This window comes from Tursiops truncatus, chromosome 10, assembly GCF_011762595.2.
Source record: "Tursiops truncatus isolate mTurTru1 chromosome 10, mTurTru1.mat.Y, whole genome shotgun sequence".
Classification (NCBI taxonomy): domain Eukaryota; kingdom Metazoa; phylum Chordata; class Mammalia; order Artiodactyla; family Delphinidae; genus Tursiops; species Tursiops truncatus.
The window spans coordinates 19,488,380-19,511,458 of NC_047043.1; the positions used below are offsets into that span (position 1 = coordinate 19,488,380).

The window sequence follows — 23,079 nt, forward strand, 5'->3', positions numbered from 1 at the left end:
CTCAGCTAGAGCTGTGGGGAAGATACCTTCCTCTCATCGGGGATTTTAAACTTAGAGGTTGAGTCCTGGATAGCCAGTGTCTTCCACTAGAAGAGAGAGCAACATCTAGACCTCTTGGGTCCAGCTCTTTCTCAGGTCTATCAGTTACATGAACCCATAAAGTCTCCTTCTTTTCTAAAGATAGCTGGAGTTGGACTTTTGCCACTTAAAAGTAATAATTAACCTTATTGAATATTTACCTTCCAGCCACTGTTTTTCACTTTATATGCATTAAGACTTGTTGAATCTGCATCTCCCAGTGAGGCTGTGTCATTTAACAGGAAAAAATAATTCTAAAGTAAAATTTTAAAAGTAAAGGTGTCAGAAAAATAGTCAAGAAACTGCTAGGGGGAAAAAAAGTACAGAGGGAGGAGGTATCCTTCAGATATAAAAATGTATTTTTAAGCTACAGAAACTAAAACAGTATGATATCAGAACCAAAAGAGACAGATCAATGAAACAGAAGAGTAAAGAAACAGACTCAAGCATAGATAATAATTTAATGCATGATAGAGATGAATAAAGGACAGAGTAATCAACAATTGTGTTAGCACAATCCCACGGCAATGCGTATTCCATTTTTGCAGGGAATCCATACTTAGCCTAGGTGACGCTGACTTGAAGTTGACATTACCAACAACAGGTCACTGGATTACTATCATGCTTTATGTCAAAATGATACAAGATGAATTAGAGAGTTAAATGTCAAAAATAGAGCCATGAAAAAAAAAAAAAAAAAAAAAATAGAGCCATGAAATTAACAAGACACATCTTAAGTGAATATTTGTTTAATCTCAGAGTGGGAATGATATTTCTAAGGAAAACATACAGGCAGAAACCACGAAAGATGATGCACTTAACTACACAAAAATTTAAATGTTTCTGCATGGTTAAAAGCATCAGAAACAAATTTAAGAGAAAAATAAATAACCACAAGAATCACTTGACACATGACAGGCTACTATCTTTAATAAATAAGCCATTCTCCACATCAAGATTAGTATCGTAATAGAAAAATGAGCAAAATACACAGGGAAGGGCTTCCCTGGTGGCGCAGTGGTTAAGAATCCTCCTGCCAATGCAGGCGACATGGGTTTGAGCCCTGGTCCTGGAAGATCCCACATGCTGTGGAGCAAACTAAGCCCATGTACCACAACTACTGAAGCCCACATGCCTAGAGCCCATGCTCCGAAACAAAGAGAAGCCACCGCAGTGAGAAGCCCGCGCACCGCCATGAAGAACAGCCCCCGCTCACCCCAATTAGAGAAAGCTCGCATGCAGCAACGAAGACCCAAAGCAGCCAAAAATAAAATAAATTTATGAAAAAAAAAAAGACATAGGCAATTCACAGAAGAGGCAATAGAAATAGTCAATAGACACTTGAAATATATTTAACCTCATTAATAGTAAATCAATCATTTAAATGTCATTAAACCAATAACAAAATACCATTTTCACATATGAAATTGGCAAAAATGAAAAAATAATTTTAAAAAATAGACCATAAAAGTGAATCCATTTCCAAATCTGAATATAAAGAAATTTCAATGAAATACATGAACAATTAAGGATATTAACCCTTTCTTGGTCATGTATATCTTCCCTGTTCTTTCCTTCTTTATTTGTTTCTGGGCCAAGGGGATTCGACTAGCAGGGCCAGGGCTGAAGGGATTTGCCAGGTAATGGATCACATACAGGAGATCTAGCGTGTAAGAATATATATTGAGGATGATGGAGGCCAGGTTTCTCACTGTTGGAGAAAGGAGCTACAGATACACACATGGAGAAAGCTAGAATAAATCCTGTGCTGATGGGTTGGAACTGGAGATGTTTTTGTGTGAACTCAGGGTTTTAAATAGGTAAAGAGACAGACACAAAAGCCAACTTCAAGTGAAATCTGGGACAGTTTGAGCATCAAGATAAATAATGTTAGTAATGTGATATAAACCACTGAATAAAATGGGAATCCATGACTGTATACTAATATAAAGAAATAGATAAATGGGGAATAAGGAAAAGCTCTACCTTACAGCAGAATGCTAACTAATAAATGTAGAAGGAATCAGATAAACAATTTGGCAACCACCAAAATTATTTCAGGCAAGAATAAGCAATGGATGCTAAAAAGTTTGAGGAGAAACAGGATATTTACATTACTTCAATATATCTCCTCACAAAATATTTACTAATTAATTTAAAAAGTAGAAAATATTTATTAACTTTCCAATATAAAAATGCGGCAGACACCATCTTAACCAAGAGGTAAAATTAACATCAATAGGACTTCTGCTTCCAGAAGTGGGTGTACTTTTCCCTATTCTTCTTGCTAAATACAACTCAAACCCTGGGCATTGTATACAAAATGAATATAAGATGACTAAAGGTGGAGATAAGTATGCAGATTGGCTAAGAAACTCAGGACCTGAAGAATAACACTGTGGTGAGTTCTGTGGATTTTCTTTTTACTTCATATATCCCAAACTGGATAATGGAAAAGCCAGCCACCAAGAAACTCCAATGGGTAGAGACAGAACAAAACAATGCCACAACAAAAGCCTGCTCTCTCTAGCCACAGAACCAGGAAACGGACAGCCTAGCAAGACAGAGGACTTCCACACAATAACCTTTCTACTCCAGGTAAACATCACAGAAAAACCTGTGGTCCCACCCTTCCTCACCACCAGCTAAGGTCTAGTGGGGAGCCTAGACTTGTCCCCTCACCAGGCTGCAGTAAGGTGCCCCAGCGCCCTAACTTCAGTGGTATCAGAAAAGGCTAAGGAGGGAGCCAGGACTTTCATCCCTCCCATCCTGCCCCCTACCCTTACCCTTTGATGTCAGTGAGACCATGAGGAGAGCCTAGGCATCCAATCCCAACTGGCAGTAACAAGGAATCTCTCCCCATCCCCACTGGGGAGGGGGGCAGTGTCAGAAGAAGCCCAGGGGAAGTCAGAACATCCACCTCCAGCCAGCAGTAAGAGGCCACCTCTGCCTTCTGACATCAGTAGAGGCAATGGTGAGGAGTGACAATTAGGCACTCCTACCCCTCCTGGCCAGAGAGGCATCACGGCAGGCCCAGTGGGGAGCCTTGAATTCTAACCCCAGCTGGCAGTTAGGAGGCAGTGTCCCCTGACGCCTTCCCCAACCTGACTGGTATCAGAAGAAGACAACTAAAAGAGGAAGTTTAAATAAGATCCAGAGTCTCATAACCTAATACCTAAAATGTCCAGGTTTCAATCAAAGTTCACTCATCATACCAAGAACTAGAAAGATGTCAAAAGGAATGAAAAGAGATAATCAGTAGATGCCAGCATTGAGATGGCAGAATGTTTCGAATTATCTGCCAAATATTTTAAAGCAGCCATCATAAAAATGCTTCAGTGAACAATTACGAACACAGTTGAAACAAACAAAAGAGTCAAAGAAATAGAAGATATAAAGAAGAACTGAATGGAAATTATAGAACTGAAAAATACAATAGCTGAAATAAAAGTTCAGAAATGGTACAAGTTGACATCATGTGCCTTCTGGTAAGAGGCAATGAGAAGAATACAGCATCACTTCAATGGTCTATAATATTTCTGCCCAAAAATAAACTGCAGGAGAATCTAAACATGAGGAACCATCAGACAAAACCAAATGAAGGTGCATTCTACGGAGTTACTAGACTGTACTTTTTCAAACTACTGAGGACAATAAAGACAAGGTAGGCCTGAGGAACTGTTAAATGTTGGAGGAGATCAGACAACTAAACACATGCTCCTGGAACCATAAAGTATATTGAGACAACTGGTGAAATTTGTAAGAGCCTGAGGATTGGGTGATAGTGTTATTTCAATGTTGATTTCCTGATTGTGATTATTATACTGTAGTTATATAGATACATATAGTAGTTATATATATGTATATGTATATACATGGTGTCCTTGTTTTTAGGAAATATAGTCCCTCCTTATCCATGGTTTTGCCTTCCTTGGTTTCAGTTACCCATGGTTCAAAAATATTAAATGGAAAATTCCAGAAATAAAAAATTCATAGTCTTAAAATTGGGCGCCATTCTGAGTATCATGATGAAATCTCGAGCCATCCTGCTCTGTCTGCCTGGAACGTGAATCATCCCTTTGTCCAGTGTATCCTGCCCATTTGTCTCCACTATTAGATCTACTATCAAGGTAGCGCAGTGCTTGGGTTCAAGTAGCTCTTATCTTTCTCAATAATGGCCCCAAAGCACAAGAATGATGATGCTGGCAATTTGGATATGCTGAAGAGAAGCTGTAAAGTGCTTCCTTTAAGTGAAAAGGTGAACACTGTAGACTTAATAAGGGAAGAAAGTGTATGATGAGTTTGATATACAGTAAGATATACGGGAAGAACTACTGTACAGTAAGAACAAACCTTCTAGCCATGAAACTGTGAAGAAGGAAATTTGTGCTAATTTTGCTGCTGCACCTCAAACTGTAAAAGTTACAGCCACAGTGTGTGATTAAGTGCTTAGATAAAATGGAAAAGACATTAAATGTGTACAATATTTTGATAGACCATATTCACATAATTTTATTATAGTATATTGTTTTAATTGTTCTACTTTATCATCAGTCATTGTTGTTTCTCTTACTGTGCCTAATTCATAAATTAAGCTTTATCCTAAGTATGAACATATGTATAGGAAAATACAGTATATATGAGGTTCGGTACTATCCATGGTTTCAGGAATCCACTGAAAGTCTTGGGATGTATCCCCCGAGGATGAGGGGAACTACTGTACACAAGGGTGTGTTGAAGGGTAATGATTACCACGTCAGCAACTAACTCTCAAATGGCTCAGGGGAAAATCAATACGTATACAGAGGCTCAAAAGGCAAATAGGATAAGTTATCGACAACTGGGGAAATTGGGTAAAAGGCATACAAGAATTATTTGCCTAATTTTTTCAACTTTTCTATCAGTTTTAAATTATTTCAAAATAAAAAGTTAACATAAGGAACTGGTTAAATGAATTATGGTACAGAAAATATGTAATGGTTTAAAATTATTCTGAAGATGTCTATTGATATGGACATGAACAGATATATGACTATATCTCTGATACGGTAAATGACAAAAGAGGCAAGTTTACAAAATAATGTGTAACTTAAAAAAGAGAAAGTGCTAATAAATGCAGAGAAAATGCCTCGCATGATTTAAAGCAAAATGTTAACATTGGTTATTTCTAAGTTTTTTTTTTTTTTTTTTACAATGAGTTTCTATTAGTTTTATAATCAGAAAAGACGAAATCTATTCTATGGGCAGTGAGGGAGGAGCAAAGAGAGGACAGCAACCAACCAAATACCATTGTTTTGGTTTCCTGGTTAACATACCACATTCTGTTTATTGTTGCAGAAAGAGAATAAAATCAGGGCAATAATGACCACCAATGTGAGGTACACTTGGTCCTTACAGTTCTTATAACTTAGTAAGTTGGTTTTCTCAGCTTTATGCATTAGTCTCTTATTAACTTGACTAGGGTAAGTCAAAGTCATTAAAATGTAGTCACCTCTGGATGTATCAGCAAATGATAATCCCAGAACCAACAAAACTCAGACCCCGAATGTGCAGGGCTTGCTGAGATACCGCCAGCCTGTGGGGGTCTGTCTGGCATCCTTTGGGTAACCTCCCTCTCTATCCTTTCACCAAACTGGACCAATGAGTCCAGCAGTCACCAAAGAGCAGGTTTTAGTAGGGAGAAAGAGAAACTCCAAAGATTCCCACATATGGAGATATAAAATAGATCACCAATCCTTGAAAAGGAATTTTTTGACAACAAGATAAAAGGTAAAGTAATCCCTATCTGTCTTCATAAGTTAAAAGGGGGAGGTGTGTATCCTCAGGACATTTCCAATGATGACATCAGTATTTGGATTAGGACCAATGCTGAGGGGAAGTATGTGTGTCCATTTAACATGCTTTAAGTTAGTGATAGGAGCTTGAATGCCTCTACTAGAAAATCACTCTGCTCAGGATTGATTGTTCACACCATGAATTAGATTCTTGCTTCTCCTCTTTCCTGTCGACTTTCTATCAGGGTCAAGGAAGATGACAATCAAATATAAATGCTGTTTTTTCCCCTAGAGGGCCTGTTAAATTGGTGAATAAGGAAGTTGAAACTAATGACTGAAAGTGATTTATGGATGATGCTAGATTTCAGTTCCGTTGTTGTTGTTGTTTTTAACCATACTGATTTCCATACTGGATTGTCAAGACTCACTGGTAAATAATTTGATCCAATTCTGATGTCATGAGGGAATTTAACCATTTCTCTCAAAGGTAATATTTAAGAATCGTCTTTGTCACAAAGTTTTATTTAGCTATAGGACTAGAAAGAGTGTATAGGGCCAGAATGGGTTCAACTAATTTGAGGATGGTTAAAGGTGAGCCATCAGCTAGTCCTACCAAGAATACAGTAGGCAGAAAAATTGGAAGGATTATCTCAAGGCATACTTCTCAATAAATACTTCCTTCTTCTCACGGTGATGCAATTTTTATACAGCACACAGAGATAAGTGGTGGAAAATAAATGGCTCATCTTAGGTGTAACCTTTCCTTATAAGAACAAATAAGATTTCAGTTTAAATGCTCTCAAATATTTTTCAAACTATCATTAATATAATTAAAATATTTCAATGATATTATTTAAATTATTATGTGTTCAAGTTGTGCTAGAGGAGACATATACATGTAACCCCAAATATTAATGTTTTATAAAGACATATAAAGGACTCTTAAAATTACTATTTCAATATCTGTTAGGACCTTTGTTTGCCACCTACGATAGAAAGTTAATGCCCAAGGAAGGAAAAAAAAAAAAATCAAACTTCTTACCTCTTTGTAGTTAACAGTCCTATCCTGAAGGTGGAGAAGCTCCAGAGCTCTGTGACCTGAGAGAAATAAATACATAAATCAATTAAATTCAACTATAACTGAAAACAGAACTTCCTAGAGATCATTTTAAAAGGAAAATATATAATTTTGTGGTTGTAACTGTCAAGGAAGCGGGAAATGAAAGTTAACTTTGTACTAGTAATTTTCATTAGCTATAATTAGATTCAAACAATATTTATAGTTATAATACAAATCAAAATTGCATGATGATTTAAAGTTTCTGCTTAACTAGCTTTTATGACCTTGGGTAAGTTACTTAACCTCTCCAGGCCTCGGTTCCCACCTATGTAAAATTAAGTAAATAATATCTACCTTACAGGTTTGTTAAGAGAACCACAGAAAATAAATGCTAAGTGAGGAGCTCATGGCTGACACATGGCAGGAACTCAATAAACAGAAGTTGTCATCATCATATTTTGCAGCTCACTGGGGTAGATAAAGCCAAGTAGGAAATACAATACAGGGCCTAAACCATGGACTGAATCAGTGTCCCTTAAGTGTTTCATCACTGGACTACTTCAGAAGGACAAAAGTCTCAAAAAGCCACCTGCTCCACCCACACGCCCACACCCAAAAGATACGTGCACCCACACCCTGAATCTCCTTAGAATCAACGAACACTAATTATGAAGAGACATTCAGAGGTGATACCTTATTTCTACTGGAAGTCACATCCAATTTTTTTTTAATTCATACAACAAAAATATAGCCACTACCATATTATAAGCACTTATACCATAAGAGAGACAAGGTCACAGCCCACAAATAACCTGTATATAGGATTCCAGTGATTTATAAACCCAAATCACTGAATGAGGCCAATTCTAGTAATTAACTCACATAAATGTCAACCATCCACACAGGCCTACGTAAGAGGTGAAAACAAGAACCAGGATATTTATGAAATCTAAGTTATTAGTAAATAAGTGTTGTTTTAATTGCCTTTTATAGAAAAATATTCAGTGTGCAGATTAGGAGTTGCCTTCAATTATGTCCACATAAACATGTTTATTATTTTTTATTACGTTTTATATTGAGCATATATTAGATTAATATATATTAACATATTATTAGCACCTCTGTTTTGCAACTACTGAAGAAACATAATTATCTGATTTTTAAAAATTTTTAGATTTCATGTCTAATTTTTAAAATCCAAAGATTAAAAACTTGAATATTCCCACTTATATTTGTTCCTCTTTGGCCCACTGCTATAATTTCAGCAATTTCATTTTCAGAGAACTTAGATGTGCAAAATAATTTAGAATTCATTAAGAAGTTCAGCCCTCTCATTTTGCGGAAGAAGGAGAGAGAGAGAAAGTGAATTGTTCAGAGTCACTCATGTAGTTTACAGCAGAGCTGGTACTAGAACCTAGGTCCAATTTCCTTTTCCACTGTCGCCTGACTCCCTTTTAGCAATAGATGTTTGGGTTTCTTAATAAATTTATTTTATTTATTTATTTTTGGCTGCATTGGGTTTTCATTGCTGCGCGTGGGCTTTTCTCTAGTTGCAGCGAGCGGAGGCTACTCTTCGTTGCGGCGCACGGGCTTCTCATCGCGGTGGCTTCTCTTGCTGCAGAGCACAGGCTCTAGGTGCGCAGGCTTCAACAGTTGTGGCTCGCGGGCTCTAGAGCGCAGGCTCAGTAGTTGTGGTGCACAGGCTTAGTTGCTCCGCGGCATGTGAGATCTTCCCAGACCAGGGCTCGAACCTGTGTCCCCTGCAATTGCAGGCAGATTCTTAACCACTGTGCCACCAGGGAAGCCCAGCAATAGATGTTTAATGGAAAGAACACTGGACCAGCTGTCAGGATATGTAATTCTTGACCAGGTCACTAACAAGTGAGCTGTGAAAACTCCCTGGGATCAGTTTCCTCTGCTGTAAAATAAAGGAACTGGACTCAGTGACCTCTAGTGTCCTTTCAGATCATAGAATTCTGTGATAATATAGTTCTTGCCCAGCTGAGCTCAATATTCTAGGTGTTTTGCATTGATAAATTTTTATATTTTATTTGTAATCTTGCTCTGTGTTTTGAATCTTCTAGAAGTAGCATAACTATAAAATATTGTTATTGTTTTTATCTAAAGAGTTAAAAAACATTACAAATACATTTTGTCCAAGAAACAACTTTTTGTGTTACCATTTACCTCTATCCAGGTAACTCAGCCTTTGCCCCTGAGCTCATAGGCACTAGCTTGCTGTACCCGTGTTCCCCAAATACTGCCATCATTCTGGGCATTTCTAGTGCCAGGGACCATTCCTTGCCCTCCCTAAAGCCAACCATCTTTAAAGCCACTTGACTCAGGGGACCCACTCCCGTGGCCACACATGGTCCTTTACATATACTTGGAAATGTAAAAACAAGCATAAATTCCTCACTCCTACCATATTCCACCCGTCTTTCTCCTCTCCCACTCTGTCAGTTCTTCTGCTTCATGGGAACCCCTAGTTTATCCAGTTCCTATTTCCCCACGCAGAGAAACAGCCAGGGACCCAATGACCAAAGAGGCTTCCTGTTCCTCCACGGACCTCACCCCAGTAGTCAATCCCCAATCCTGGACGACTCCATCTCTGGCTTTTTCTTCTCCACTGCCCCACGGCTCAGTGCAGCAGGGAAACTCATTATCAATACACGCGTTAGACTTTAAATCCCTTAACATTTCTGACAGATATACTGTCCTTAATACCATGACAAGGGGTCGGCACTTACCTATTTCTACGTGTGTTGAAATGCCACACGGTGAACTTCTAGGGCAGAGGGAGCCCAGTGCAATCAGCACTCCTGACCAGAATCTGAAAGTAGACATGCTCTCATTACTCCCTGCTCCTATGGTGACGAGAAATGCTCAGAGCTGCGGCAGCACGGAGTCTGAAATCCTGGCCCAGACCCACTGCTTTCCCACTAAGCAGGTCACTGACACGGGAAACCCAGGCTCATTTCAAAATAATATTTTCCAGTGAAGTCAACTGTTTAACTACTGTTTAACTTCACCAGAACAGCAAACAAACTCCACCTGGGAAAGAAAAAAAGCGATAAACTGAAATCTAAATGCCTCCAGGTGGTGCATTCCCATCTTCTGACCCCGCTTTCCCCTGGATTTCTTTTTAACATGAAATCTGGACGGAGACACAAGCAAAGTTGTCTCCAAATATTCTTCGCTTTCTTTAAAAAAAAAAAAAAAGACTCACCTGTCTCTATTGATAATAAGTATATTGGACCACCTCACCTTACAAGAGCCGATTTCTCTTGCATCTTTCCACACGTACGTCTGGTTACCCTGTCTCCTTAGCCTCTGAAGCCACAAGGGCTGGGAAATCTTTTATGACGATCAGCTGGAACCAGCTTCTCTTTCAGTATCTGGCAACAAATTATGACACTTGTGTGGGATTGATTACACAACAGCAGCCACTCCTGGTCTTTTTATCTCTGGCTATTCTTATAGGGCTTATCCAGAGCTTGCTGCCTGGTCAGATTCCTGCAGCCCAAACAAAGATGCCAATACCACTGTCGGTGGGTGGGGAGTGGAGGGGCAAGTGGGGAGAGACAGATTTAGGACCAAGAAAGGAGGATTCAGAAAATGCTAGGTTCAGAATACACCTGACAAAGTATCCAATCTATAGCACTTAACCCATGGGAAACATTAGGTTTAACTCTTCATAGAAATGATGGTGATCTTAAAGCTCGAATTATGCATATTATACCTTAAAAACAAGAAAGGAGATTTTAAAAGAGTGGGAGGACACGGTATTCCTTCTCAGGTTAGCCAAACGGAAGAGAAGAATAGAAGATGGGATGATTTGAGACCCTGAGGTGTCTGCCAAGTTTCCTCTGTAACCCTAACTCTGCATCTGCAAAGCCCCAAGGAAAGGAATCCTAGAGCTCTCCCTCAACCCTGATGGCATGAGGCCCTGCTGCTCCTGTTTGTAGGTCAGAGGCCATAAGCTGATGTGTTTTGTTTGGCTAATAGGGTGTTTTATAAATTTAGGCCAACTTTTTTTTTTTTTAATGGGGAAAATCCACATAGAAACTTAGATTTCTAGCTCTCTTTAAAAAAGCAAAACAACAAACTGGCTACATGAACTGACATTCCCATGTGATGTGACCACCAGCTGAAGCTGAAGAGCCAGCAGTCTCCCCTCCACAGACAGAGGGTGCCCTCCCCACGTCCTCCAGCCCGCCCCACACACACGTGTACAGGTTGCCATGCCCCTCTGGCCATCAGAGGCCATGGAGTTTGCTCCCCTGTCACTCCGGGCTTTCCAAAGCCTGCAAGTGAGGGGGAGGCAATTAGAACTTAGGGCTCTAGTAAGCCCAGAAGACCCAGGAGTATTCGATGAATAACAGTAAAGGGTTGCAAAGGGTCGACAGGGAAAATGTAACACTGCCTGAAGACAATATCTAATCAGGTTTAATAAAGCAAACCTATCCAAAAAGCACCAGAGAAAGAAATGTGTTCAGGGTTCAGTAACTAAGCCATATTAATGCCAAATTTCTCATTACATATATTTTTTGTGTTTAAGATTCAGAATGACTTAATTTTAGGTATGTAATAGAATGGGAGGGAATTATTTTCTTAGGCAGTACAGTGTGATGGTTTTGAGATAGGGCCTTTGTAGGACAATGCTGCTTGTAACAAAGATATGACTTTTAAAGGAAAGTTAAAATGGAGCTGGCAATATTAAGAAAACTACCTGACAAAGGTGTATGGAATTGTTTTTCTTTCTACCCCACTCCCTCTTTTCCTAATACAGGTGGCTTTGTTATATAATAGACATCATGAGTCTACCATTTAGAGCTTTTCTGGAAATAGAGACACAAGCTGAGAGGTAAACATGCAGGTATATTAAGGAATGAGTGGGGAGATACAGGCTTGAGAGCCACAAGGCCTTGGGTTTTATTTGGGTCCCTGTTCTGCTACCTTCTATTGGGGTGACCTTGGGCAAGTTACTAAAAGTTTCATTGCCTCAGTTTCCTTACTTATAAAATTATCCATAAAAATGGGGATAATAATGCCTACCATATAGGGTTGCCGTGAAGATCAGATGAGTATATAGGTAACATGCTTAAAAGAGACTGGTATAGGGGTTCCCTGGTGGCGCAGTGTTTGAGAGTCCGCCTGCCGATGCAGGGGACATGGGTTCGTGCCCTGGTCCGGGAAGATCCCACATGCCGCGAGCAGCTGGGCCCGTGAGCCATTGCTGCTGAGCCTGCGCGTCCGGAGCCTGTGCTCCGCAATGGGAGAGGCCACAACAGTGAGAGGCCCGCACACCACCAAAAAAAAAAAAAAAAAAAAGTGACTGGTATACAGTAAGTGTTTAATGAATGTTAACTATTATCATTCAAAAGAAATGTTCCCTTTCTAAAAGATGCACCTCAGACTTCTATTGAGTAACTATATTCCTTATTGAATTTAAAAATAAAAACTTTACACTCAGATATACAGCAATATACCTTTTATAACAGTTTAGATTGGTGTATGAAGCCAACACAGGGTAGGACTTTTGAAGTGAAGGTGGGTCTCCTTGTGCAGTTAAATGAGATAAAATTTTGAGGTCCAGAAACTTTTGAGATAAAGCAGACAATTTCAGTTCGCTTCTGCACAGTCTAATATGTTGCTGTCATCATAGTGCCCTTATAGTGAATGGAAGAGAGGATGGAGAAAGTGAGAATTAGAGGTAGAGGACAGGGGAAAGCCAAGGGGAAAGGAAGAAAGGTCCCTGTCACCTGGTGGTCTTATCCTTTTAAGCCCTGGTGAACACAACTGGCCAGCTCTGGGCGGGCCTAGAAGCAAGCCCGGAACCAGGAGGGAATTTTTCCCACTCTAAATGGGAACTTGCAAAGAGCACAGAACAGTGAGTTGGGGAGAAGGGCAGGGGACATGGTGAATTTCCTAGGCCCTGGGCACTTTTGCCTTGGTTGGGGTGGGGGGGGAGGGTCCCTTCCTTCATAAAAATAAACTTTTAAAAAATCACATTTTACATCTGCATTGGTATAAAGGTTATTAATACTGAACGTAAAAGCTTATTTTTTTTATTCTGATTTTATAAGAAGGTCAATATTTTTGTGTTCCCCTAAAAGTCCTATGGGCCCTAGGCAGAGTGGGCACCGTTTGAAATAGAACCTTGAAAAAATAAGTTTAAAAAAAGTAATTTTGGATCGAGAGAGGCAGCCACAGCGGACTTCACTTTTCTGGGACTGACTTTTTGCTCAGCAGAATGGATTTCCCCAACCCTTAGAAATCAACTATCCGTAGAGCTCCCTCTGCAGGCCGTAGGTGGAAGCACACCAGCTCCCCAGTCCCGAATGTGATACCCAACCAGCTGTGGCCTCTATCAGGACTGCCTCTCACCTCCCAATTCCTTCAGTAGAATACAGAACCCAAAAGTGAACCCACTCACACAAAAGATTAAACTCTATTTAATTAAGTGCTATTCCCATTTCTGCCAAATGTGACGGACTCAAGATTGAGTGACAGTGACTCAGCAAAAACCAAAGTCAAAATATAAAGTACCGCCTCGGCCTTTTACAAATAAAAATCTAGAAAAGGTAAAGAGCCCACAAGCTCTGCAAAAGCCAGCAAGAGACTCTCCACTCAGGAGAGATACAGAAAGAGTTTTTTGAGACTAGCGATCCAATCAACGCCTAGAGTCAGGCTTCATTTGAACCCACAAATTCCGAGTACAGGCCTGCTATTTTTATCTTTATCCTCATTGAAGTTGAGCCTTCCTTGCTACTTCCAGGGTTTTAGGCCAAGTCTAATTGTGATTATACCTTGGTTGATGATTTTCACAAAATGGTCCCACTGACTAGTAGGTGTCCTAACTTTAGTCTTACTAGTTGTTTGAACCAGGGCAGCTCGCATGGCTCTGAACACTGCTGAATTTAACGTACTGAGTAATGCTGTACTGAGCATATGTTAAATCACAACAAACCTATGGGGTAGGTATTGTTCCATTCCACAAAGGAGAGGAAGGAGGTTAAATAAATTGTAGAAGGTTACACAGCTTGCCAACAACAGATTCTGAGCTTAGATCCAAGTCTGTTCGTCTCCAAAGGCGCTTATATCATGGGCACCCCTGCTTGCTCCCAGTTAATGGAGAGAACACTTAGACACACACCTAGAAAAGCATCCAGGCAGCAGAACGGTGGACCACACTGCACCCCCTCGGAGAACCCTCGCCCCAAATCCTGAGCGCACAGGAGCATTGGCAATAAAGAATCGTGATCACGTCCTTAGAAGCTGGGGCAGACACCAGCATATTCATGGGCCAAGCACAAATTCCGGTGGCGGGGGAATGCCGGTTTGGGGGAGTGGTGGAGAGAGAGGGAGCGGTTCTCTCTACAGCGGTTTGAGGGGCTAAGGAAAAGTTAGACAAACGAGAGGGACAAAGGTGACGGCATGGCGGTCCTCAGGTGTCTCTCCCAGCGACCCTTCCCAGCTCGCGCAGGAAGCCAAGCCGCCCAGCGCTCAGGGTTAAGGTCCAGACTGCGCGGAGATGCAGAGCGAAGAGCGCGGGGAGAGGGCGCTGCTTCGCGTCTCGGCCACCTTCAGCCCGCGTCCGCCGCCACCCGGCGCGTCCCCGCCGCCGCCTGGATCCCTGCACTCGGGTGCGCACGCTCGCTTGCCTGCTTCCTGCCGCCGCCGCCGCCGCCGCCTGGGCCATGGCGACCTGTTTTCGGCTGCGGAGCTGCCTGGCCCTGCACCTCCCGCGGACGCCTCCCAGCCGGGTCCTCCGCCTCCGCGCCGGCTACCCGGTGGCCCGGATTCGCGGCTACGCCCGGGGCCCAGCGGGCCTTTCCTCGGCCCTGCTGCGCACCGACGGCTTCGTGGGCGGCAGCTGGCTCTCGGCCGCCGCCACCTTCCCGGTGCACGACCCAGCCAGCGGCGCCGAGCTGGGCTTGGTGGCCGACTGCGGGGTACCCGAGGCCCGCGCCGCCGTGCGTGCCGCCTACGAGGCTTTCTGCAGCTGGAGGGGGGTCTCGGCCAAGGTGAGTGCGCGCCGGGTCCAGGGGGCGATCGGGCTTTGCCCTCTAGTGAAACCAGCTGTCACCTCCCCTCCCCAATGCTCCAGCATACACCACGCGGACAGTCATGGTAACAAGAAAAGAGATGGCCAACAAATCCGTTTGGAGCGTCGGCTTTGTGCCAAGCCCTGTGCCGGCGCTAGGGAGCACAGCCCCAGCCTCAAGCCTCATAAAGTATCCAGTAGGTGAGGCAGAACACCAACATGCGATTACAAGCGAGCAGGCCGGTGCGTGCGTGCGTGTGTGCATGTGTGTTGGGGGTGGAGGGCGGGAAGGGTCAGGGAAGGTGAGAGCACGAGTAACTTCAGAGCATCTTCAGTGGTCCACAAGGAGGCTGGTAGTGAGTGCCTCGGGCTCGAGTCACGAACTCGGCAGTGGAGAGAACTGGGGAAAAGAATCGAGCAGGGGAAGCGACCAGTCCAGGACCAGTCTCCAGGTTTGGGGCCTGATTAGAGAGCTCCATCTATTAACTGACAGAGAATAGTGGAGAATTGGGGGTGCGGGATGGGGGCTGTTAGAGCATTTATTATGTGACACCTAGGAGTCAGCCCAGTGAAGTGACTGTCCACCCTGTCCATCAGCATCCCCCCCTCTGAAGGAAGATACAAATCCAGCAATAAGGTCCAAGTACCCGAGGGAGTCGTAGCTTTCATTCATCCATTAGATGTTGTCTGGGCAACTGCTATGCCACGCACTGTGGGAGGTGCTTGCCATACAGCAATCAACAAAAAAGATTCCTGCCCTCTTGGAGTTCACTTGGGGGTGAGGGGTGGGAGGGGAGTTCTAACCTGTAAACAAAACATAGCTAAACAAATATGCTAGAAGTGATGGATGCTATGAGGGAAAAAAAAGGTAGAGAAGGAAGGCTAAGAGGATCATAGGCCAGAGAAAAGGGGCAAGATGCAAAATAAGTAGTGTGGGCAGGTGTATTGGTTTGTTAGGGCCGCCATAAGAGTATCACAGACTAGGTGGCTTAAACAATAGGAATTTCTGGTCTCAAAGCTCAGGAAGCTAGAAATCTGCTATCAAGGTGTGGGCAGGCTTGGCTTCTTCTGAGGCCCCTCTCTCTGGCTTGTAGATGGCCGTCGTCCCCCATCTTCACATGCTTCTGCCTCTGAACTTGTCAGTGTCCTAGTCTCTTCTTGTGAAGACACTAGCTATATTGGGTTAGGATCCACCCTAATGACCTCATTTAACCTTAAAAACCTCTTTCGGGCTTCCGTGGTGGCGCAGTGGTTTATAGTCCACCTGCCAATGCAGGGGACGTGGGTTCGTGCCCCAGTCCAGGAAGATCCCACATGCCGCGGAGCGGCTGGGCCCATGAGCCATGGCCGCTGAGCCTGTGCGTCCGGAGCCTGTGCTCCGCAACGGGAGAGGCCACAACAGTGAAAGGCCCGCATGACGCAAAAAAAAAAAAAAAAAACAACTCAAGACCCTATCTCCAAATGCAGTCACATTCTGAGGTACTGGGGGGTTATATGAATTGGGGGGGACCGTATAACATCAGGGTAGGCCTCATTGAGGACATGAGATGCAAAGACCAAAGGAGGTGAGGGAATTCAGCTGGAGCAAAAATCCTGAGTCAGGGGCATGCCTGACACAGGTGTAGATCAGCAAGGAGGCCTGTGTGCTGAGGGGACTAACGTGGGGGGAGAGTCTTAGGAGGAGGGTGCTGGATCCAGTGGGCTGCGGAGCTATTTTAGGGACTGAGTGGGGTTTTACTGCGAGTGAGGCGGGGCTCCGTTTCAAAGGGTTTCACTCTATTCCCAGTGCCGAGAATAGACTGAAGGGGGGGCAATGGTGGAAGCCCAGAGGGCTAGGAGGCTGTGCCGGTGATTCATGTGGGAGATGCTGACGGGCCTGCACTAGGGTGGGAGCCGTTCAGGCGGTGAGCAGTGTTCTGATCAAGGATATATTCTGAAGGTAGAGGCAACTGGATTCCCTGACAGATTATTACAGACCAGGTGTGAGAGAAAGACAGGATGGAATGATGACCCCAGGGCTTCTGGCCAGAGCCACTGGGAGGAAGGAGTAACTATCCAGAGACGGGAAGCGGGTGAGAGGAGCAGCATTGGGGCGAGACTTCAGAGCTCAACTTTGGACACACTGAGTCTGAGATGTTGTTAGTCACCAAGTGAGGGTGTTAAGTAGGATGTTGGCTACGTGAGTCAGGAGAGGGAGGCCTGAGCTAGAGACAACACGCGTATGCACTTACAGCTGTGGGAATTTACAGGAAGGGCGGGCATCGAGGCTGAGCCCTGGGCCCTCTGCCGTTGTTTTGGAGCCCCACCAGGGCCCGCAGCCTCAAGCCTGCCGTGTAGCGGTGTTACAGTGCCCTGGAGCTCTTCCAGGTGCAGTCAGGTGGTCTTGCCTGGGGCTTCTTGAAAGGACCTTGGAGCGTCTTACTAAGGTAGTGGTGGGTTCGGCTTTCTAAGGAAGCTGGGTCCACCTCTGCAGCTTGGACGGTGGGGCGCAAACGCAGCTTGTAAGGCAGCTTTCTTGCCCCGAGTCCTCTGCTGCTCGCCCCGCTGCCCCCCAGCTATTTTCTGCTTTCCTCTCTAGGCCCACTCACGTCCCGCCATTCCTGGGGTCTGGCTCGTGTATCATGTCTGCCATGGCGTCCGTTGGACCACACAGCCTTCCGTCAGTCTCCCCCGAACCCGTAGCGTGGCCCGTACCCTTGTCTCGCCCTTCCCCTTGACATCTTTTGCATTACTTCACGTCTTTCTTTTCACGCGTTTTATGACCTCCTTTCTCCACCCTGTGAACTCCTGGAGGAGTTCAGGGAAAGATGGTTACTGACGTGTTTACTGACCGCCTTATAAGCTGATGCATTACTTTCTTGTGGCCTGCTGTAACGAATCACCCCAAACTCAGGGACTTAACAAAACGCAACAACACAAACTTATTCTTACAGTTCTGGAGGTCAGAAGTCCAAAACGGGTTTGCAGGGCTGCATTCCTTCAGGAACTCTAGGGCTTTCCTTGCTTTTTCCAGCTTCTAGAAGCCGCCCGCAGTCTGTGGTCTGTGGCCCCAGAGCACTCCAACCTCTCCTTCTGTATCACGCCTCCCACGCTGCCTCTGCCCCGCCTCTCTCCCTCTTATAGACATCCTTGTTGGTTACACTGGCCCCACCTGGGTAATTCAGGATCATCTCCTTACCGCAAGGTCCTTAATCACGTCGGCAGAATCCCTTCTGCCTTGTAAAGTAATATGTTCACAGGTTCCAGGGATTAGGCTGAGGCCCTCTTTGAGGGCTTTTGTTGTGCCTTCCACAGCTGAGTACTGTTCTTGGTGCTCCAGGTGCGTTTTGTTTAGTCCTTTCAATGGCCCTGTGAGGTAGACAGTCGAGCCATGCTGTGCACGAGGAAACTGGCTTACAGAGGCTCCTGGTTATGTAACTTCACTGTTGCTCAAGTGGAGGGTCTGGGATTTGAGCCCCACGTTACTCCATCCACCACCAGCCTCCCCAGCCCCCTGTCTGAGGCCTGCACACTTACTCAGATCCTTACAAAGGCTGGAGAAGTTTCCTGGGGCTGGCGTCACAGAGTACCACAAACTTGGTGGTTTAAACCACAGAAATGTGTCACCTCAGTTCCGGAGGCAAGAAGCCTGAAATCAAGGTGTCGGCAGGGTTGGCTCCTTCTGAGGGCTCCGAGGGAAGGAACGGTTCCAGGTCTCTCTCCTTGGTTTATAGATGGCCATCTTCTCCCTGTGTCTCTCTGTGTCATCTTCCCTCTGTGCGTGCTTCTGTCTTGTCCAAATTTCCCCTTTTTATAAGGACATCAGTCATAGTGGGTTAGGGCCCATCCCGATGACCTTGTCTTAACTGGATGACCTCTGTCAAGACCCCATCTCCCCATCTCTGAGGGGCTGGGAACTGGGACTCCGACACGCCTTTTTTGCGCAGGCGCAACTAACCCATAACACGGGCCGCGCACACCGAGGGCAGTTTGTGGCCTCTGCTGGTGTCTGTGTTCAGACTGGACCCTGGGTTTTCTGCCAGCAAGCAGAATCTGCTTTTTATTCTTACCGTTCTCATGCTTTCCGTGTTCTTCTCTCATTCTCTCTCAGACTCTGTGTGGTGCTCTATTCCTTGCAGGCCATTTACTCACATTTCTTTTTTTTCTCTAATCCAGGCCTCCTAGATTTTAGTCTTTCCTTTCTTACCCAGAATAAGTCACAGCACACAGGCCCACAGTCATCAGATTCTTAACCAGTGTTGCACAGAGTGAGGGTGAAATTACTGCAGTAATACTGTTTTAAGAGCTGTCAATGCCTGTTCTCTGGGGGTTGGAGATTCAGAAGACTTCATCTCAACAACACCCTTGAGAGCTAAGATAACGAAGCTTATTAGCTTATCCAAAATAGGGAAGGGAAAGAACCCAGAGAAAGATGGTTAGTGGTGCTTACAGTCTCAGGCTCCCTGCTCATGAGTGGAATGAGAAAATAATTTAAATCTTAACACCTGCTGGATGGATTAGGATGACAGAATCACAAACAAGCTTTGCTCGTTGCTGTGGGCAACCTTTCAGCAGGTAGGAATAAACCAAAGATTCTCCTTTGCTTCGGATACACCTGTTTGGATGCAGGAAGCCAGAGCTCGGGGGCACATCTTCCTTCGGGGCACCTCTGTGTGGCCTGGTTGACCTGGATTCTCTGGGCCCTCTTTTTTTTTTATGGTTTTATATGAGTTCCTTTAAAAAAATTTTTTTTTGTTTTTCTTTTTTTGCGGTACGCGGGCCTCTCACCGTTGTGGCCTCTCCCGTCGCGGACCACAGGCTCCGGACGCGCAGGCTCAGCGGCCATGGCTCACGGGCCCAGCCGCTCCGCGGCATGTGGGATCTTCCCGGACCAGGGCACGAACCCGTGTCCCCTGCATCGGCAGGCGGACTCTCAACCACTGCGCCACCAGGGAAGCCCTAAAAAATTTTTTTTTAAGAAACCATTTCTTCCATAATATACTTAATAATCCAATTTATTCATTCATCCTTTTATCTTTGGAAATTTTAAAAAACTGTGATAAAATGTACATAACATAAAACTTACCATTTTAGCCATTTGCAAGTGTACCGTTCAGTGGCATCAAGGGCATCCACGGTGTTGTGCCTGGGCCCTCTTCTTAAGTGTGCAAAACCCCTTCAGATGCCTTACACACCCTGCAACCTCCACCCCAGTCTGTGGGACAGATTTAACTAGCCAGTGAGTCGTTAAAATAAAGAACTATACTTGAGGACATTGTGTTGAGTGAAATAAGCCTGTCACGGGACAAAGGCTGTACGATTCTACCTATATAAGGTACCTAGAGCAGTCCAGTTCACAGAGACAGAACGTAGAATCGTGCTTGTCAGAGGCTGCGGGGAGTGGAGAGTTATTGTTTAACAGGTACAGAGTCTCCGTTCTGCAAGACGAAAAGCATTCTGGGAGATGGATGGTGGTGACTGTCGCACAACACTGTGAATGTGCTTAATGCCACTGAACTGCACACTTAAAAATGATTAAGATGGCAAATTTTAGTGTATTTCACTGCAATGAAACATACCTTTTTTTTAAAGTAAGGAACTATACCTTAGTGTCGTGAAAGTTATTCATATTTACCATAAATAGTAACAGCTGTTCCACAGAACTTTTTTCTCTCTTACAATTTATGACTCCGCACACCTTGTTAGATGCAACTTGAAAATTGGATCTTTGTTATCACTTATCAAAGAAAGATCTGTACACCTGAAACAAATACATGTGTGTCAATTATACCTCAATTTAAAAAAAAGGTCAATGTATGTCTCCCCAAGAATGAGACCACACAGCAAATATTTTAGGAAACTGAAGATTATTTAATAGTCTCTCTTACACTTGGCATTTTACTATTTTTTAATTCTTTTTCAGGAGAGGAGTTCTTTACTTCGGAAATGGTACGACTTAATGATACAAAATAAGGATGACCTTGCCAAGATAATCACAGCTGAAAGTGTAAGTTCAGGACGCTAACTTACTACCTGAAGAAATTGTCCGGGAGTTCTTAGACTGAAGCATGGGGAAGCCTCTAACTTCAGTGCTGTAGCTAAAGAAAACGTGAATTCCTTGCCTAACAATCAGATATCAGCTAATTCTTATTTTGGGCACAAAATTAAGTCAGGCACGCCTATTTAATAATATGCAAGAAATAGATTTTGAGTGGGACTGCGTGAATACTGCTTTTCCACCATTCCAGGTTTTTAGCATGTGATTGCGTTGATTGATTTTTCATGTTGTTTTTGTACATTTTCAAAGGTACCAGTTTTTTGGTTGCTCTAATAAATTACTCTCCACCGTTCACAACATTTAGAAGATGTTAGAAGGAAAAAAAATTGAAGAGGCAGTTCTAGGTTCCTCCTCCTAATTGTAAACATATTGAGAATGCAAATGACGATTGTGGCTCAGGGCGGTCTTGAAACTGTTAGGTGTCATTTCAGGGGCCTCCAAGAAGCCTGGTCCTTTATGTCTCAGTGCAGAAACAACAATTCAACGAGAGGCAAAGTGATAGATAAGAAGTGATTTAGGACTTCCCTGGTGGCGCTGTGGTTAAGAATCCGCCTGCCAATGCAGGGGACACGGGTTCGAGCCCTGGTCCGGGAAGATCCCACGTGCCACGAAGCAACTAACCCCGTGTGCCACAACTACTGAGCCTGCACTCTAGAGCCCACGAACCACAACTACTGAGCCCACGTGCCACAACTACTGAAGCCCGTGCGCCTAGAGCCTGTGCTCTGCAACAGGAGAAGCCACCGCAATGAGAAGCCCATGCACCGCAACAAAGAGTAGCCCCTGCTCGCCTCAACTAGAGAAAGCCAGTGTGCAGCAGCAAAGACCCAATGCAACCATAAATAAATATATAAATTTATTTTTTTTTAAAGTGATTTATTAGAATAGGTTGCTTGTGAGGCTTACAAGCGGGCAGGCAAGCAGTGCGCTGCCCCAAGTACTTAGTGGGTTACATTTTTATAATCAAAGGAAGAGAGGGGAGGGGGGAAGACCTTCTTTGTCTTTCTTGAGTAGGTATCACGTTTCCGTCATCGGCTCCGCCTCCACTTCGAGTTTTTTGTCCCTACATGGTCAGGCCAGGACTGTCATGGCACTTTGGAAAAATTATTTCAGGTCTCACTACAATGAGGGTCTTTCACTTTGAAATGTCCTTTCCATAAATGATTTTTGTGTGTGCACAGAGCATGTGCCGGGGGTCATTAACTTGATGACACCACCGACAGGCTGTAGGTCTCATGCCACCATTGTTTTATTGTACTGGGGCATGTCTCATGCTTCTGTTGTATGATTTTGTTGCTAATCAAGTGAGCTTGATTTTGTTAAGCAAGCCAATCTGGCTGTGATGCTAAGCGACTTGTTCGGCTCTATGAGTCAAGCAAGCCCACATTGTTTCAGGATTTTCCCATTACTTTCTTGAGTGATCATTAACCTTACTGTGGTCTCCTAAAGTCCCCTCTCTATCTACAGTCCCCTAATGGGGTTTCTAAGCTGACTGTTTGATTATCCTACTCAATTCCTATCAGCCTGGCAGGCTTCCTTCCATCACCATTTGTGATTCTGCTTTCTAAGACCCACACTGAGGTTAGTGTTGACTTAAAATATATTCACAGCCTAAAAGTTGAGAGTTTTGTTTTATTCGGCGGGAATTTTTAGGACCTCAAGCCCGGGAGGCAGCATCTCAAGTAACCCTGAGAGAACTGCTCTGAGGAGGTGAAGTGCAGAGCCAGGTTATACAGAAGTTTTGCAACAAAGAGCAGGTAGTCTGAATGTCAAAAGATTATTGTAAAGAAAACCAGATCCCAAGTTAAGGAATTTAGCGCTTTTCTTTGTGTGGGAAGATGCAAGATTCTGGGCTCACTGAAATTATTCCTTTGATATGCACCTCAGCTCTCTGGGGCCAGTATCCTGTGTTTTCACATCCTGAGTTCACTCAGGGCTCACATTGGAGGGCTGCAAATCGCTGATGACTGTGACATTCTTTGTTTACTGATGTGGCAGGAAATATTCCATTTCTCATTAGAAATTTCTCAACTACCCTGGGGGTTTTGTAACGGGAGACTTTCCTGCTCTGCTTGCATCC

The 23,079-nt window shown here is 44.0% G+C and overlaps 2 protein-coding genes across 14 annotated transcripts in view; one reads left to right on the forward strand and one right to left on the reverse strand.

Moving 5' to 3' along the window:
* The window catches only part of GPLD1 (glycosylphosphatidylinositol specific phospholipase D1), an 84,991-nt gene that overhangs the window by 38,791 nt on the left and 23,121 nt on the right, over positions 1 to 23,079 (reverse strand). For 2 of the 6 annotated variants that reach the window (XM_073810405.1, XM_033863894.2), the window contains 3 exons: positions 10,180 to 10,310; positions 9,663 to 9,745; positions 6,895 to 6,950 (listed from right to left, as the gene is read on the reverse strand). In XM_073810405.1, coding sequence (XP_073666506.1) covers positions 6,895 to 6,950; positions 9,663 to 9,745; positions 10,180 to 10,205 — 165 coding nt within the window. In that variant the 5' untranslated portion in view covers positions 10,206 to 10,310. Of the gene's footprint in view, positions 1 to 6,894; positions 6,951 to 9,662; positions 9,760 to 10,179; positions 10,311 to 23,079 lie in introns of those variants that run through there. The other 4 variants (XM_019945029.3, XM_019945030.2, XM_073810407.1 and 1 more) reach the window with 4 other exon arrangements.
* The window catches only part of ALDH5A1 (aldehyde dehydrogenase 5 family member A1), a 34,513-nt gene continuing 25,837 nt past the window's right edge, over positions 14,404 to 23,079 (forward strand). For 6 of the 8 annotated variants that reach the window (XM_073810408.1, XM_033863897.2, XM_033863898.2 and 3 more), the window contains exons 1-2: positions 14,404 to 14,942; positions 20,865 to 20,948. In XM_073810408.1, coding sequence (XP_073666509.1) covers positions 14,616 to 14,942; positions 20,865 to 20,948 — 411 coding nt within the window. In that variant the 5' untranslated portion in view covers positions 14,404 to 14,615. Of the gene's footprint in view, positions 14,943 to 15,029; positions 15,206 to 20,864; positions 20,949 to 23,079 lie in introns of those variants that run through there. The other 2 variants (XM_033863896.2, XM_073810410.1) reach the window with 2 other exon arrangements.